This window comes from Phoca vitulina, unplaced genomic scaffold (assembly GCF_004348235.1).
Source record: "Phoca vitulina isolate PV1807 unplaced genomic scaffold, GSC_HSeal_1.0 scaffold12, whole genome shotgun sequence".
NCBI classification, from domain to species: domain Eukaryota; kingdom Metazoa; phylum Chordata; class Mammalia; order Carnivora; family Phocidae; genus Phoca; species Phoca vitulina.
The window spans coordinates 17,813,844-17,831,434 of NW_022589715.1; the positions used below are offsets into that span (position 1 = coordinate 17,813,844).

At 39.0% G+C, this 17,591-nt stretch overlaps 1 protein-coding gene across 5 annotated transcripts in view; it reads right to left on the reverse strand.

The window, feature by feature from the left end:
* The window catches only part of CTNNA2 (catenin alpha 2), a 1,077,601-nt gene that overhangs the window by 228,364 nt on the left and 831,646 nt on the right, over positions 1-17,591 (reverse strand). For all 5 annotated transcript variants that reach the window (XM_032410576.1, XM_032410575.1, XM_032410577.1 and 2 more), the window contains exon 9: positions 9,408-9,560. In XM_032410576.1, the coding sequence (XP_032266467.1) occupies positions 9,408-9,560 (153 nt within the window). The remainder of the gene's footprint in view (positions 1-9,407; positions 9,561-17,591) is intronic.

The following is a 17,591-nucleotide window of genomic DNA, read 5'->3' on the forward strand; positions in this document are numbered from 1 at the left end:
GAGAGTGTAGGCTATGTTTTTTAAGAGTTCCAGGTGATTTCACTGCTGCAGCATGTCCAAAGGTCATCCCAGACTCCTGTCTGTCTCACAGCCTAACATCGAATACATTGGCTCAACCTTGGAAATGTAACCCAAATCTAAGCACTTCTGCCCACACCTCCACTGTCTCTCCTCTAGTCAGAGCACCAATCCCTCGCTGGATGATTAGATCCTTTTATCTATTCTCCCTTCTACTTTTGTCACTCTGCTGTATATTTCCCAGATAGCAGCACAGTAATTCTCAAAATGGAAGTCAGATCATGTCATGTCTTTGTTCAAAGCCTTCAATAGATTAAAATATCTGAGCAAAATACAGTCTTTACACCCAGCCCTCAATCTCATCTCTGAAATATCTCCTCTCCCTCTGAGCTGCAAGCACACTGGTCTCTTTGTTCTTGATCAAACATGCCAAGCACACTGCCGCCTTGGGGGTCTTGGTTCTTTCTATTCCCACATTCTGGAATGTTCTTCCACTTCCTTCAGGTCCCTGCTTAGTAGTCATCTTAGAAGACAAGCCTCTTCTGCCCACACATGCCCTCCTTCATCATTCTCTGTCCCACTGCTCTGTTTTATTTTGATCTTCAGCACTTAGTTCCACCTTCCTTATTGTACATTTATCTCATTTGTTCCGTCTTCGCCAGAAGAACATATGCCCCATGAGAGCAGGAAGTTTAGCTGGCTTGTTCATGGTTATATTGCCAGCAACTGTCAGCACACGGTGGCCACTCAGTACATTTGTTGCTGAATGAGTTTTTCTGGATGAAGTGGAAAGGTTGATTGAGAAAAACAATTTACTCAAGGCTGAAACAGAGGCAGTCTGTGCTTTACTGACGATCACATTGATATTAGGGTTTGTCCCTATTTTCAAACCTTCCACTTGCTACAGATACAAATCTCGCCCTGCATGGCATGATGCCATCAGATGTAACTAAGAGGACGAAGCAGAGACTTGAGATTCCCTTGTCTAACTCATCACTGTTATGGCCTCAATCATGTGCTTTACTGTGCCAGAACCAGCTCCCTGTCCCACATCCTCGGTAACCAAGGATCAGGACAACTGCATGCTTGTGAGGCGGGGGCAGGAGAGAAATGACAGCAGAGTGAGGGGCCCGACCTCAGGAGCATCATGACGGAGTCCGTTCAACTTCTCCCATGCCTGCAAAGAGCAAGGCCTTTCTCCTCAGTAGAAATGGGAGGTCTCCACATTAGTCCTTAGATTTGAAATTCCTCCTTTGTAGTTAATTAGGGAATTAAATAAGCACAATGCCTCTTTAGTAAGCCCAGAGGCACCTGTGTAGGGACCTGCAGCCGTGCTATTAAAATATATTACCTCGGGAGCCAAAAAGTTGGCAGTATCCCTGGCTGCATTTATTATTTTATTCATTCTTCAGGCAACATCTGTTTATTGAATACCTGCTATATGCTAGCCGCTCAGCCACATGCTGCAGTGTAGTTAGGAAACCATTTGACATGGCCTCTTCCTAAACGAATCACTAATCTAGCTGGAGAAATATCATAGAGTCGTAGAGCTGGATGTGTGCAAACCAAAAGTAAGTTTCCACAAGAGCGAAAAACACAGGGAACTGATCCCTTTTAGGGACATAATATTCCAGCTTAAAGTTGAACAATGATTAGAAATGAGAGGAAGAGGTGGGATGGGGGGGTCTGTCAGGAAAGAGACAACACAAGGGCAGACCTGGTGGGGTGGGGCGAGGGAGCACGGCACTCCTGACAAGTGGAAGATGGCTTGTGTCAGGCTGATACGTTGTGGGAAGTGGGGGAGGACAGGAAGATTAGCCTGGAGACTGAAGGAGGGGCCAAATCATGCAAGCCTTGCACAGTTCTTGAATAGGTTGGTCTTTTGCCTGAGAACAATAGGAAGCCTCTGAATGGTCTCAGGCAGGGACACTGAACGATTGATTTACATTTTTAGAAGTTCACCCTGGCTGCTGCTGTGTGCAGAAGGGAGGGAAGGAGGGCCAGGCAGATGAGAGAGGGCTGCCAGGAGGACACTGCAGTCCATCAGACAATAGCATGTGTAGCTTGCATACGTATCTTTTGGTGCTTATGGTCGAGATGTAGGAGGAGAAAGAAAAGAGGAGCACTGACTAAGAAAGCAATGGAAAGGATAAAACCAGTTTGGAAGGTCTGAAAACAGCTGTATTGATTCTGCATCTCATTTTCCAGGTTAGTTTTTATTTCCTTTGCAACAATGCTTATTTTGCCTTCCTTTGCCACCCCTACTCAGACCACATTACTTTGGTACTAAGTTGCCATACTTTGCATTCCCTTTCTCCAAAAGCCTTGGAAAGGAGGTACAACAGGTATCCTCTGATCAGCTCCACACACCCTGAGTCAGCTCTGCCTTGAAGCCCTTAGCTAAACCTCAGAGGGGATGATTTAGCTGGCCTCTGGAGATGAGGGAAAATAGCTACATTAAAAAAAATTCATTTCTACTGGTGATACTTCCTATAGTGGCTGATACTATAGACCATAAAGCCTCATAGCAGAACTGTTAAATTCTCTTAATCAACAAACCCTTGTGTAAGTTCACTTAGTCTTTATTAAATGGTACCAACACTGTGGGGAAGAAAACCATACAATTTTACTTGTTAAGGCAATCACGAAAAGCCAAATTAATTTTTTTCTGATTCATATTTTGCTATTTTCTAAGGACTACAACATTGTGTTATAGGTTGTGACACCCTCCATTCACTTCATCACATCAATCTCTGTGAACAGCAAATACCAAACTGGGAGAAATTGGCCCACAAATATGAGAAAAAAAAAAACATAAAAATTGATGGAAAATTGAATATACGATCATGAAACTCAATAACCAAAAAAAATGTTGAAGAGGGCACCTGGGTGGCTCAGTTGGTTAAGCGACTGCCTTCAGCTCAGGTCATGATCCTGGAGTCCCGGGATCGAGTCCCGCTTCGGGCTCCCTGCTCAGCAGGGAGTCTGCTTCTCCCTCTGACCCTCCCCCCTCTCATGCTCTCTCTCTATCTCATTCTCTCTCTCAAATAAATAAATAAAATCTTTAAAAAAAAAATGTTGAAGAGCTAAAATTATCACCATTGATTCATAGATTATTTTATGTATTCATTCGTTCTCCATTCAAAATGATCTGATATATAACTCTTAGATAATTTTCATTAATGGCAACTCAGAGCTCCATCAGAAGTTCTCAAACAGGGATCCAATGTGCCCTGGGAGAGTTGTGAGGTGGTGTTCAGCAGAAGAAGGCACTAAGTGAAGGAACCGCAGGAAGCGGACGAGGAACAAAGATCGTTATTTCAATTCAATAAGAACTGTTCTTATTGATTAATATATTTCTTTAAGGTATGGAAGCTCAATATTTCCATTGCAAAAGAGATCTCAGACTAAAAATATTAATGAAACAAAAAAAAGTCCCCACAAACTTATCTAACCAGCTCTCTCGGGGATTTCTACTTCTAGCCCCAAAGGAGTAGCCAATAAGAGACCCACTCTCCTGCTGAGTACAACTAGAAATGCAGAATAAAAATCATTTCTTTGAAAGTATGGAACAGCTGCCAATGGGCTCAAAATCTAGACTAGCTCAAAAGGAATGCTCATTCAGGGGAGCCTAACTTTGTGCATTTCACTTTTTTTTCCCAGGAATTTGCTAATTCTTAGTGTTGACAGAGAAACTGAGACACCAGATAGAAGGTAGCTGCTGAGAAGAGAATTATTTAGAGTTTCCAACAATCTCATAGGACTGGAGAGGCAAAAACTGGAGTCTGGGACAGCCAAGGAAGCAAAGGTCTCATGAAGAAGGGGGGTTCAAAGACTGGCACTTGATCACAGGTTTTTTTTCTATTAAGATCTTTTCTATTAAGTTACATATACCAACCAGTCAAGAAGCAAATTAGGGGCACTTGGGCAGCTCAGTTGGTTAAGCATCTGACTCTTGATTTTGGCTCAGATCATGATCTCAGGGTTGTGAGATCCAGCCCTGTGTAGGCTCTGAGCTGGATGTGGAGCCTACTTAAGATTCTCTCCCTCTCTGCCCCTCCCCCACTCTCTGCCCCTCTTTGGGAGGGGAAAAAAAAGCAAATTAAAAGAATCCAAAAAGAAAAATAAAATTTTCAACCATATTATGATGGTGGGAAAACAAAAACTGAAGAAACTGCTTCATAAATAAGGTGATATACTTAGTAACACATCCAGTCCTCTGGTTGTACTCCTGGAAGACTATTCCATAGGACTAGGGTAAAAGAAAGACAAAGACTACAGACTAGCCTCAAGTCACTTCAGTCTTTGGATTGAAATGGTCTCTCTGCTGCCTTTTATTTTATTTTATTTTTTTAATTTTTTAATTTTTACTTAAATTCCAGTTAGTTAACATACAGTATAATATTAGTTTCAAGTGTATAATTTAGTGATTCAACAGCTCATCACATCTCTGCCCTTTAGAGAATAGTGAATCCTTTCTGGAAAGAGAAAACACTATCCAGACTATAGTCTGAATGTTGGTGTCTGTCCTCCAAAATTCCTATGTTGAAATCCTAATATCCAATATGACGGTACCAGGAGGTGGAGCCATGGAGGCTCTAAGGTCATAAGGATGGTGACCTCATGAATGGGATTAACGTTCTTACAAAAGAGACTCCACAGAGATCCCTTACACCTTCTACTATGTAAGGAAACAGTGAGAAGGCACCGGCTATCAACCAGGAAGAGGGCCTTCACCAGAATTCACCCATTCTGGTGCCTTGATCTTGGACCTCCCAGCCTCCAGAACTGTGAGAAATAAATTTCTGTTGTTTATAAACCACTCAGTCTGTGGTATTTTCTTATAGCAGCCCAAACAGATTCCAACACAGACCCTTTCTTTATACTTTTCCATACAAATTTTGGCCATTTAATAAAAAATTAGCTGACATATAAAAAAATCCATAATCAAGGTAAAAATCAAGTAATAAAAACAGATGCCATAATAAAATATGTCTCCATTTTGGAAGCCTTACAGAGCTCCACAATAGCTTACTTAAACTAATTCAAATTCAATTAAATGAAACATGGCACATTCCAGTCATCAGTCAAATATCAGGGGTGGATCATAATGAAGATTTTTACTCCATTTTGAATGTTTGATGGCTGACAGCTTTTAAGCCCCAGCCTTCCCCCTTTCTATTTTGCCCCACAACTGGGCAAGCAGCTAAGAAAGCCCACCTTTTTTTCGATGCCAGTAGGGAAGTTTGAACCATTCAAACCCTAGCTCAGACACAGAGGTCTCAACCCCAATCCACCTCCCTAACATGATAAAAAACAAAACCACTTTTTCTTCTTTGTGCTGAAGCTACTATGGACTAGCCTGGGTGCCTGCTCTGCTCTTCCTCAAAAGTCCTTTTTTGTGACTAATAAACCTGCTCCCACCCTATTCATAGTGTGCTGCATCATCAGTCTCAAAATACAAGCCATTTTTTGTGTGTGGCTGGGGAAGAGTTGTCCCCTCTGGGGCAACCACAAAACAAAAACAAAACTGACCCAAATATTGGAGTTCTTTGACTTAGACTTTAAAAATAACTATGATTAACATATCTCTTTAAAAGAGAGGACCTAATAATGAATTTACTAGAGAACTGGAATCAATGAAAAAAAGTTAACTAGAAATTTAAAAAATAATTGAATCCAATAGATCAGTTTCAAGCATATTGGACACAGATGGAAGCAGGATGAGTGAGCTGAAAACTAGGTCAATAGAAAATAACCAGATAAAAGCATAGCTTAGGGAAAAATTAAGCCTTAAATGCATATATTACTAAAATAAGAAGGCTAAAAATCAATGATGTGATTATTTATTTTAGAAAGTTAGAAAAACAGTAAGATATACCAAAAGAAAGCAGAAAAAATATAAAGATAACAGCATAAATAGATAAAATAGAAAATAAAATCTGCAAACTTTAAAGCTGTGTTATAGAAAATATTATTAAATTGATAAACCTCTTGCAAAAGTAATCAAGGGGTGCCTGGGTGGCTCAGTTGGTTAAGCATCTGCCTTTGGCTCAGGTCATGATCCCAGGGTCCTGGGATGGAGTCCCACATCAGGCTCTCTGCTCAGCGGGGAGTCTGCTTTTCCCTCTCCCTCTCCCCTTGCTTGTGTTCCCTCTCTAGCTCTCTCTCTCTCTCTCTCTGTCAAATAAATAAATAAAATCTTAAAAAAAAAAGTAATTGAGAAAAAAGAGAGAAGGTACCAATTAGCACTATAAGGAGTAAAAAAAATTTTAAGTAATAATGCAGATACAGATTATTTTTAAAAGGAGAATATTATGGATAATTTTATGTCAAACAATTAGAAAATTAAATAAAAATAACAAATTCCTAGAATACAACTTATGAAAGCTGACCCAAAAAGAAATAGAAAAGTTAAATAGTCTTATGTTTAGTAAAAATAACTGAATGTGCAATTTGTAAACCTTTCCTCACATAAACACCTATGCTTAAGTTGCTGTATCAGTGAATTCCTCCAAATATTAAAAAGAAATAATAATAAGTAATGGCAATCTTATTCATTTCCAAAAACTAAAAAGAAAGAACAATTTCCTACTCATTTTTTGAAGGAAAGCATAATTTAGACACCAACCCTTCTGAAGGAGATTAAAGGAGACAAAAAACATGTAAGTGTCTCAAAATGTTCAGAAAACTTGTTTGAAACAATTCTATACTCTTAGTGAATGAGTAATAAGAGAGAACTAAATTAAGCAAATAAAAATATCTGTAAGAAGTCTATAACAACGATAGAATTAATGGTAACATCAAAATGTTCTCATGGAGATCTAGAAGTAACAAAAACATCAATTTCCACAATATTGTAACGACGGTCCTTGCTAGTGTAAGAATGAAAGGGGAAAAAACAAGGTAAAAGAATTGGAAAAGAAGAACTACAACAGTCATAATTTGCAGGCAGCACGATTATATATATAGAACATCCAAAAAGAAACAAACTTCTGGAATTAGTAGGTGAATTTTCAAGGTCAATGGATATAAAATCAATATATTAACCAAATTTTTCACATTACAGACACAAACACTAAGGCCCAGAAAGATGCCTACTTCTATACAAGTACTTTCAAAATGAGAAAACTGGTGACTCTCAGCCCAGTGCTCCAGCTTTTTTTTACATGTATGCATCAGCAATCTAGCACTTGTTTGAAGGACATAAGCTACAGAAATGCTTTTGATTCCAGTCCTCTCCAATCAAACAGAGGCCAATCCCACATCTCAGTCCTTCCATCTCCTAGGCACCAAGACATTCCAAAATGCTGCTGGCTGCAGTAACCACCCAGGGGTAATGAAGGGAATAACTGAGGGAAGCAAAACAATGATTTTCTGAAACACGGAGTTCTGGCTGACCTGAGCTTCTGCTTCTGCCACAAGTTTAGGGTCAAGGATTATTCACAGTAGCTGGATACCCCTACAGTGAATCCTACAGATGGGATGAGGGGATATGGTAAATGTGTCCAGAGTCTATCACAGGAGAAGGGAGAATGAGTAGACATGAGGGCTACTTGGGCTCACATTTACACAGGGCATCAAGTAAGTATTACTCAAATGAGGCTATGTACAGAATTACAGAATAACACAAACAAGACTGGAAGTAGGTTATGTTTATCTCACAACTTTAAACACATGTCCCTTTTTCTGTCCACCATGCCTATAACACACCATTAATTAATGTTTTCTATAAATTCTGCAATTATCTTGTAAACATTGAAGTTATATAAATGGGATGATCTACCTCAATGTTAATACTACCATTTTATTACATATGAATATTTTAAAACTTTTTGTAGCATTCATTCAGCATTACTTCTTTTCTTCCTCCTCCCCTTCCCACTCTACCCCTCCTCTTTTTATAACTTCTCTTTCTTAAAACAAGGAAGTAGCCAGGGCTTCCAAGGTCAATCTTGGGAAGCCTGGATTCCTCAGTGGCCAAGTGAACTGGAACATGGAGGTGGAATCTGAGGAGTGATGGAGTGCTTGCCTTGTAGGTGAAGACAGAGCAAGATACTGCCTTGATGTCATTAAGTAGGTCTATTTTTAGCTCCAGACTGGTGTTGCCTCAAGACACTGGGGTTATGGAGGTAAGTTCAAGGGTTCTATTATTGTGGCCTAGGGTTTTGGGCACTCAACTTGATGACTGCTGTCATGGGTGACAATGACTCAGCTTGTGTCCTAGAGGACCAGGGGCACCCTCTGGGCTTGATGGAGGACTTCCTGCTGGCCTGGTGTCTTCGGCACCAGAGGCAATAGCAGTGCTGGAGTAACCAAAAAGCAAGCTAAGTCGGTGCTTAGGCCTCAATTAAATCGGAACACAACCCTATCGCTCACTCCAAGAAAAATAGAGAAGATTTCACATTTGATGACCTTATTCAGCATTTAATTTTGCCATCTGAAGAAAACAAGAAATAATCTATTTTACTCTTAGCTTGTATTTAAGTTGCCTGTCATTTTGAGTAATTTCATTTTATCCTAAATTAAAGTGTAGATATACCAGAGTTTTGTTGTTATTGTTGTTTTTAAGTGCTCAGAGCCTGGCCCTGATAACTATTCCCTAAATTTGTCAGGATCTTTTCCCCTTCTATACTCTTCCTCTGGCACACATGCACTTCCTATTTAACATCTCTAAGTTTCTATTCAGTCCCACATCACTAAATCCAACCTTTGCCATGCTGTTGGTTTTCAGCTCCTAGATATAAGCAGCTTGATTATCATTTCACTTTTATTTTGTTTGCCTTAAATAAATATTTTTTCAATATTACATAGCACAATTCTGCATTTATAAAACAACTCCCACAGGATTCTCAAACACAGAATATACTTAGGACTCTGAACTTGATCCTGCTGCCCCAGGATCCTTCGTCAGGAATCCCAGTATCTCTTTGGGAAAAGTGAGATGCTTTTTTCACTAATTCATAATGTGGCCAGCTAATCTAAGCTCAGGGACATGGAGTGGAGAGGGGGATAAGGAAGAAGAGAAGGGTATAGTGTTTAAACTTCCATTTGGCAATTTTTATTCTATTCCCTCAAATCAAAGCTGGCATTCAGCACTTTGGAGCATCTCTTCTACCTCTCCTGTCTCAGCCTCTACCTATTGTTCAGGAAAATTAGCACACATGTTCCAGAACATGTTTAGAATTGTGGGATAGACAAAGGAGAGAATACTGATAACCTGCCTCTTCTGCAAGGGATAGAAGCATCAGAAGGTAAAAGAAAGATAGGTTCCAAGACTTTATTTCTCCAGGAAAACCACAGAAGGGTTATCTACTGAAATTCCAAGACTGATATGTGGAGATTAAACCCAACAATAAATTCTTCTCTTCAGGCTTCTCCTGACTTACCTCCACCAGCTTGTTGGCATGCTCACGGAAAACCTGGGCATATTCCTTCACTTCCTTCTCATTCCCACTCTTTGCAGCCTCAATGAGAACTAGCAAAGGGACATTGGTTTCCAAGAAAGAATCAGATATGTGATCCATCACTGCTTTCCGAAGCTGCAATAAAAACAAAAACAACACACACACAATTAAGGAATAGAAGAATGGTATATTTATGACTCTGTTACACACTTAGCAATATGGATTAAATTACTGCCTGAGAATAAAAATTTTTCTAAACTATGCCCAGTTCTCATTATCCCTGGAAATAATGTTTCAACTCTTTTTAATTTTCCCAGTGCATATCATATCAAAGGAAAACAAAGAGAGATGACTGATAAATGTTTCTGAATTAACTTTATTATATGTCAGTTTGAAGGTTACATATATGGCCTGTAGCTTAATACATTATAGGCGCTCTCCTATCAAAAGTCTATTTTCCTCCTTCATTGACTCAAATGTCTCCCTCCAGGAAGTTTTGAATCACGATACATCTCAAGGACACAGGACTCAGTTCAAGGCTCTTTAGAAAAAGGAGAAATCTAGGCATCAACCAGCAAGTACGGACAGCTTTAGATGATGAGATGGGCCTTGAAGTCATGCCTAAAACCTCACCTTTTTGCAGTAGACTGCCCTTTCTACATCCATTGTTGGAATCTGATGGAGGTAGAAACATGAAACCTCTCATAATCTCAAAGTGCTATGATGATATAGTTGCAGTGCTCCAGAAAGAAGTACTTAGAGTTATTCTTCAAGGTAAGTAAAAATAAACATACCCAAATATCTAACAATGCATAATTACACATCATTTCCACATTGTTAAAATGGGAAGCAGGGCAGCTGCATGGAAAAAAAAAAAAAAAAAATGAAACCATACCTGGAAAATCACCTCAGGGCTGCTTTGCTCAAAATTGTCAGGATGTATACAGGGAGAAAACACCCAAATAAATGCAAGAGAAGATGGTAAAAAATGGGTATGTTTTCCAAACAAGTAAACCTACTTAGGAGTACGCAGGCAAATCTTTTGGGAGGGTGATACATACATATTTATTATTGGTCAGAAGGAAAACTTTGAACAAATCTCAGTTCCTTTTTGTGTTAATTACCATAAGGTATGTATGTGTGTATATATAACTTAGTTTGGTTTACCTCTGAATGGGGCTTGATATTTCACCATAAAAAAAATATATGCAAAGTTAACATTAGTCAGCTACTTATTTGGTGGCGTGTGTTAAACTACAGCTTGGGAATAATGTGGGCTTATTGGTGAGCTCATATATTCCAGATACACACAATGTACCAGATACTCAAGTAAGATCTTTACATATGATATCATTTAATCCCCAAAACAACACCATAAAATAGGCACTATTCTTTTTTTTTTTTTTTTAAGATTTTATTTATTTATTTGACAGAGAGAGACACAGTGAGAGAGGGAACACAAGCAGGGGGAGTGGAAAGGGAGAAGTAGACTTCCCACTGAGCAGGGAGCCCAATGCGGGGCTCGATCCCAGGACCCTGGGATCATGACCTGAGCCAAAGGCAGACGCTTAACGACTGAGCCACCCAAGTGCCCCAAATAGGCACTATTCTTTTTTTTTTTTTTTTTTTAAGATTTTATTTATTTATTTGAGAGAGATAGAGTGAGAGAAAGAGCCCAAGAGGGGGTAGGGTCAGAGGGAGAAGCAGACTCCCTGCTGAGCAGGGAGCCCGACGTGGGACTCGATCCCAGGACTCTGGGATCATGACCTAAGCCGAAGGCAGTTGCTTAACCAACTGAGCCACCCAGGCACCCTAGGCACTATTCTTATACCAGGTTTTCAAATGAAGAAAATGGGACTAAGAAACATTAAATAACTTGTCTGCAATCATAAGGTAGCAAGTGGCAGTGCCCACAGTAAGAAGGTCTGAAGGGGACAGTGCAGTAAACACTTGAAACTGATCTGCCATGGCTATCTTCCAGGACAGAGTCCCACATGAAGGAGAAACTATTGGGAGTATAATCAAAATTGAACTTGACAGGGACAATAGAGGTAAAAGAAAAAGAAGGCCCAGATGAAGTGGGGGAGATGAGCAGAGAGCCAGGCTATCTCACCAATCAAGCCACCATATTTCTTAACATCACACAAACATAACAGAAGTGAGAGCTCTGTGAAGCTAGAATAGCTAAGTGCATCAAGCCTCTTTCTAAACTTTCAAGGAGAGTGAGTTCACATAAAAATGAGCAACTTAAAATTATCAAGGTCAAAACTCATATAAAGTTATTACAAGAAAAATGAGAAAAAGGAAGAGAATACCATCCTTACACACACTGAAAGCATGCCAAAAACATATACCTATAAAACAGAATAAAACTGTAAACTGCTATCTCAAATAAATTAAAATACACTAAAAAATGATATAAGATATGAAAAAAGACATAGATTAGAAAAAGAAAATATTATAGAATGAGGTCATGAAACTATTTTTAAAAGATTTTATTTACTCATATGAGATTGAGAGAGAGCAAGCACGAGCAGGGGGTTGGGGGAAGGGGGCAGATGGAGAGAGAAGCAGACTCCCCACTGAGCAGGAACCCCCAACCTGGGGCTCGATCCCAGGACCCCTAGATCGTGACCTGAGCCAAAGTGAGACGCTTAACCGACTGAGCCACCCAGGTGCCCCTAGATCATGAAACTTAAGAAAGAATTATAAATAAAAGAAAAATCCTTAAAAAAAAAAAAAAGGCTAAAGAATGAATAAACACAATAGCAAATGCCTTAAAAGAAGTGGAAAGAGAAAAGAAGGACAACATTTTAAAATCCAAGAGGGGCGCCTGGGTGATGCTGTCATTTAGGCATCAGACTCTTGGTTTCTGCTCAGATCGTGGGCTCAGGTCATGATCTCCGGGTCATGAGATCCAGCTCCACGTCAGACTCTGCTTGGGTTTCTCTCTCCCTCCCCCTCTGCCCCTCCCCTGCTCTCTCTCTATCTCTCAAATAAATAAATCTTCAAAATAAATAAATAAAATCCAAAAGAAAAGATTTTTAAAAATTTGAGAAAAAGTGACAAATATTGAAGATAGATGAAAAAAATTAATATATGGGTACCAGAGGTCCCTGAAGAAGAAAATCAAAATAAGAAAACAGAACAAATACTAAACATTATAACTCATAAAAACTTTCATATACATATAAACTACATTCTGAAAGGACATATCATGTACCTGAGAAGACTGATGCATATTCTCAAGCAAAATAACTGGATTCTAAAAAATAAACAAGAGAGGAAGTTCTTGTGCATTTAGGCAAATAGAACACATGACTTATAAAGGAAGGAAAATTAGATGCTCTTCAGATTTTTCAATAGCAAAGCTTTATGCCAGAAGAAAATGAAATACTATAATTTAAGATACTCAAGGAAAGAAAATGTGAGCTAAGAATTTTATAGCCAGCAAAACTGACTTTGAAGAATATAAGGCACAGACAAAATTTGATCAATGTGCAAGAACTCAGAAAATACTGTTCCCATGAGACTTTGTCAGGGAATTTGTTAGAGAAGGAACTTTAACAATCAAAAAAACTCAAAAAAGGGGCGCCTGGGTGGCTCGGTCGTTAAGCGTCTGCCTTCAGCTCGGGTCATGATCCCAGGGTCCTGGGATCGAGCCCCACATTGGGCTCCCTGCTCTGCGGGAAGCCTGCTTCTCCCTCTCCCACTCCCCCTGCTTGTGTTCCCTCTCTCGCTGTGTCTCTCTCTGTCAAATAAATAAAATCTTTAAAAAAAAAACAAAAACTCAGAAAGTATCAATATGAAACTGACAGTGAGCATTAGATAAATACTTGTTGATAGAACTAAGAATATATGATGGTTGAATAAGAGAGATTATCATACGAAGTAGTTACATGCTCTGGCAATGAAGACATAATATAACACTGCAAAAATGAGAAGAAAAAGGGAAGAGGATATACAAAAATATTTTAACCATTTTATGTAACTTTAATTATAATGGTAGTATGAATATTATTGTTCCTACACTATTGTGTTCAAAGGTAGAATAAAGCAAATAATTAGTCATGAGAATTTATCTCTTATCTCCTTTGTCCTTGTTAATAAGTATTGGTGTATAAGAAAGAAGATAAAATACAGAAGAGGTTTAGGAAATACCCTATAATCCTAGATTTGAAGAAGAAATATCAATATGAAGACAAGATTTTAAACTAAACACATACTATTTCCCAGTTCTGTCCAATGAAAAGGCCTAAAAACAATGGCCAGGCCAATAACAATGAACATTTTGAAACACAGTCTTCCACTAAAACAGACCAGGGCTTCTTGGAGAAATGGTTAGTACTTTGAGGCTCAAATACACCAAGAGGCCTGAAATACCTTATTATGCCTTTGATAGCAAAGAGCTATCAAAGACTACTGAGGATCATGTAAAAATAACTCAGGAGCCTCCCACTTGGCCAAAGACTGGACAATTTGAACTTCACAAAAAAATCCAGTGGATTGAAACCCATCAAATATATTTAAATACATGAGTTTATAGTGACTAAAAAAAGAAAATAAAAAATTAGCTGGTCACCTTTAGACGATGACAAGGAACCAATTCATTTCTCTTGAAAGAATCAAGACTATATCTCGTCTTTCCTATATAAACTGAAATTCTTTATGAAGAAACTGTTTATAAACTTCCTCCACTTAAATGAAAACAGAATGATAGAATACCACCATTTTGCAACCTTTAATGAATTAAAAAGTCTAGGCAATGAACATTAGTGGTTGAAAATATTACACACACACAAAAGACAACCAAACACTATGTACCTTCTGATGAAATGGCACAAATACAACTATAGTGTTGCCAAAGGGATCAAACCTGAAATGGGTAGAGGCTCTGGATCCCCCTAGTGATTTGCAGAAAATCCAGAATAGCATATGGAACTGCATCACATGCATCTAATCAGCCAAATGCAAACTGTGGAAAACTTACAGTACAAGCCATCCGGGTTCTTCAACAGATGGATTACAAGCAAAAGAAAGGGATGAGCAGGGATGCAATAGATTAAGAGACTAAAGAGATCTATCCCAAACTGTGGGCAAAACTAAATTTTATCATCTGACTATGTGCATCAGGGCGATTAAACCACAAAGAAACAGAAGGAAATCAACATAATGGTTACTTTGGAGGGAGACAGGAAGCATAGAAAGGAGTTTTAGGGAGGTTGGCAGAATTCTATTTCTTGACCTGCATAGTAGTTATGAGTGTTTGGATAATAGTAATTTAATAGACTATATGTTCATAGCATGTGGATTCCTATATCTGTGTTCTATTTTATAATAAAAAACCTAAAAAAAGAAACAAACATTTCTAATGAACACTCCTCCATGTTCTTTTCCATTTCTATCTGGGTAGAATCCAGATGTGACACCCAAGGTGACCTGGGAAGCCATAACCGAAGAAGACGGACAACCCCCTCTCCAACAATCAATCTGACTCCCTGAATGCATGAAGTGTCCTGGAACTGGTCCAGTATTGTTACATGATTAAGAATGCAATTCTATTGTGTTGGAGCCTTTGCACATTTTGAAGTTTATTAGTTGGTCTGCCCTAACTTAACTAGAACACATTGAAACATATTTCCTTTTTTTTTTTTTCCCTTTTCTTCTTTCCTGCCCACTCTGTCTTCTTTAAGGCTGCCTTTCCTTCCTCAGATCCTTCCTACTTAAAGGGTGAACCACAGGCCTGCATAACTGCCAATTCCTGGGAGAAATGCAAACTTCCCACCCCATCGCAGACCTGCATTTCAATCAGAATCTGCATTTTAAATAAGATGCGTAGGTGATTCAGTAGCACAATAAAGTTTGAGGAGCACCGCCTTAGAAGACCTATTGCATCAGTCAAGTTCTTAGTTGCAAACATTAGAAACTAATTCTGGCAGATTTAAGCAGAAAGCCTATTCTGCTAGTTCGAAGAAGGGACAGAATTCAGAAATGTTAGAACACCTTGTGCTTTTGTGACATTAGCTTTTGATTCAAAGTCTTAGGCAAATGCACTTGATTTTTACCTGGGTAAAATATAGACTCAAATCCTGGGTCATGTGCCAACAACACCTAGTTGCAAGGGTAAAGAAAGAAGGTATTGGGGAAAAGTATTTGCAAAAACAAATATACCGGCCATTTGACTTCTTACACCAAAATTCATATAATGAGGAGTTCCCCAAACACAAGAAGGGAATTCAGAGGCTGACTCAAAAACAAAAGGATGGCCAATAAAGAATAGATCTGGTAGAATAATAATTCAGTTACTCAAGCATAGGCAGAAGGTGGACAAAATAGATATAGGAAATAATTAAAGATGAAGCATTGTTTATAAGGAACAAGATCAGAAACTATGAACTAGGACAGGAATGGAAAGTATGCTACATTTCCTTTCTATGCCTACACCAGACATGATTAATCAATCACAGCATTCTTTTATGCTGAGCTCAAATACTATTTCATAATTCTCCTCAGCACAGGTAGCTAATACTAATCAATCCTATTTTTCCTGCAATTTTTACGTAAAAGCTTTCTTTGCTGAAACTTCCCTGCAAGTTGTCTTTTTTGCATTCTAGTCTTTAGGCAGAATTGTCTGTGTATATCTGAGCAATCCACTGCCATCCTGACTTTTAGAAATAAAAGTTAACACCCAAGTGTCTAGGCTGGGCTGATGACATTTAACAAATGTCTGACTGTTTAACATCTGTCTTGCCATTTAGACAGATGTTTAGAAAAATCCTATTAACCGTATTAGCTTCTTCCCTAGAATTTTGTAAGCCATACCAACCAAGGTCAAATTTGGGGTAGAGGGTGATTTTAAATGGGCTCAACACTTTGAAACCTTAAATCTTTCCATGGATGTGGCTCCTTTGGAGCTCTTCATGATTACTGACATATTTTACCATATTTTCTCAAGCTTTGGGATGTAATTGTTATTAAAAATGAAAAATCAAAGCAACAAAGTGTCTGGGCCAGGAGCCATCCAGCCTAGGGGGCTTGAGAAAAATTGAGCCTCATTAAGTCAGGCAAATTGTAGCCAGGCTGAAGGTCAATTAAGGTAATCAGTCAGTGCAGCAATCCACAGAAAGCCACTTTACTAAGCTAAGGTGCCATCCGTGCACACAGTCCACTGTTAATGATGGTATTGTTCACTGTTTGGGCTGGGGTGGGGGCAGATAGGGACAGAGGCATATCTGTGATGCTGTGGGAGAGCATTTAGAGAATAATCACTGGTTTTGCTTTATTTTATTTCCTTTAAAAGAGAAAAAAAAATTCTTTGGTCATTCTATTCATTATCCTGATGGCACTATCTTCTATGAAGCAAAATCATTTTAATTGGGATACTAGCTTCTTTACTTAATGGAACCAATTACTTCTAAAAGGAAAAAAAATAAAACAGTTATCAGGCTTCAAGCTTTTCTCTATGCCCCCTTCTCCCATTCAGGCTCTACTGGACTAATTCAAAACGCAGCCATCATCATTAGCGATACCTATGTTCATGGACCCAACAGCAAACATGTGATGGTTTAGTTTGGCCTGATAAACAGTCCTTGCCCTCTAGATTTTTCCTCTAGGAGTGCTAATAGAGCCAGGATAAAAGTTGGAACATGTCTTGATGGAATAAGAAGCACTGAGGCCAACTTACATAATTATATTGGATTTGTTATATTAATGACCCCAATTCTTCACTTCTCCTCATATGCATGCCCATTGCCATGTAACTCTGCAATGCCTGCCCTCTTTGGCTCTGGCTTGGGCCATGTGACATGCTTAGGGCCAATAGATGTTGGCCATCATGATGCATATGGGGGGTTTAAAGGCCTATTCACCACGGGGCTTGCTTCGTCTTGCTTGCTGCCATTTCCTTGAGAAGGACATGCTTGGGCTAGACACTTGTCTCCCAAGAAGGAAAATAAAAGTGTTGAATTGAACTGAGTCACCTTAGTCATCCCCGTGAAGGCCATCTTACGTCAGTCAAGAGCAGCTGAGCCCAGACACATGATGACCCCACCAAGGTGGCCATCCCAGACTAGTGAGAAACAAATGTTATTATTGTGTGCCACTAAAATGTTATCCGGCACTATTGTGACAACAGATAACTGATAAGATAATATACATGTTTAATTA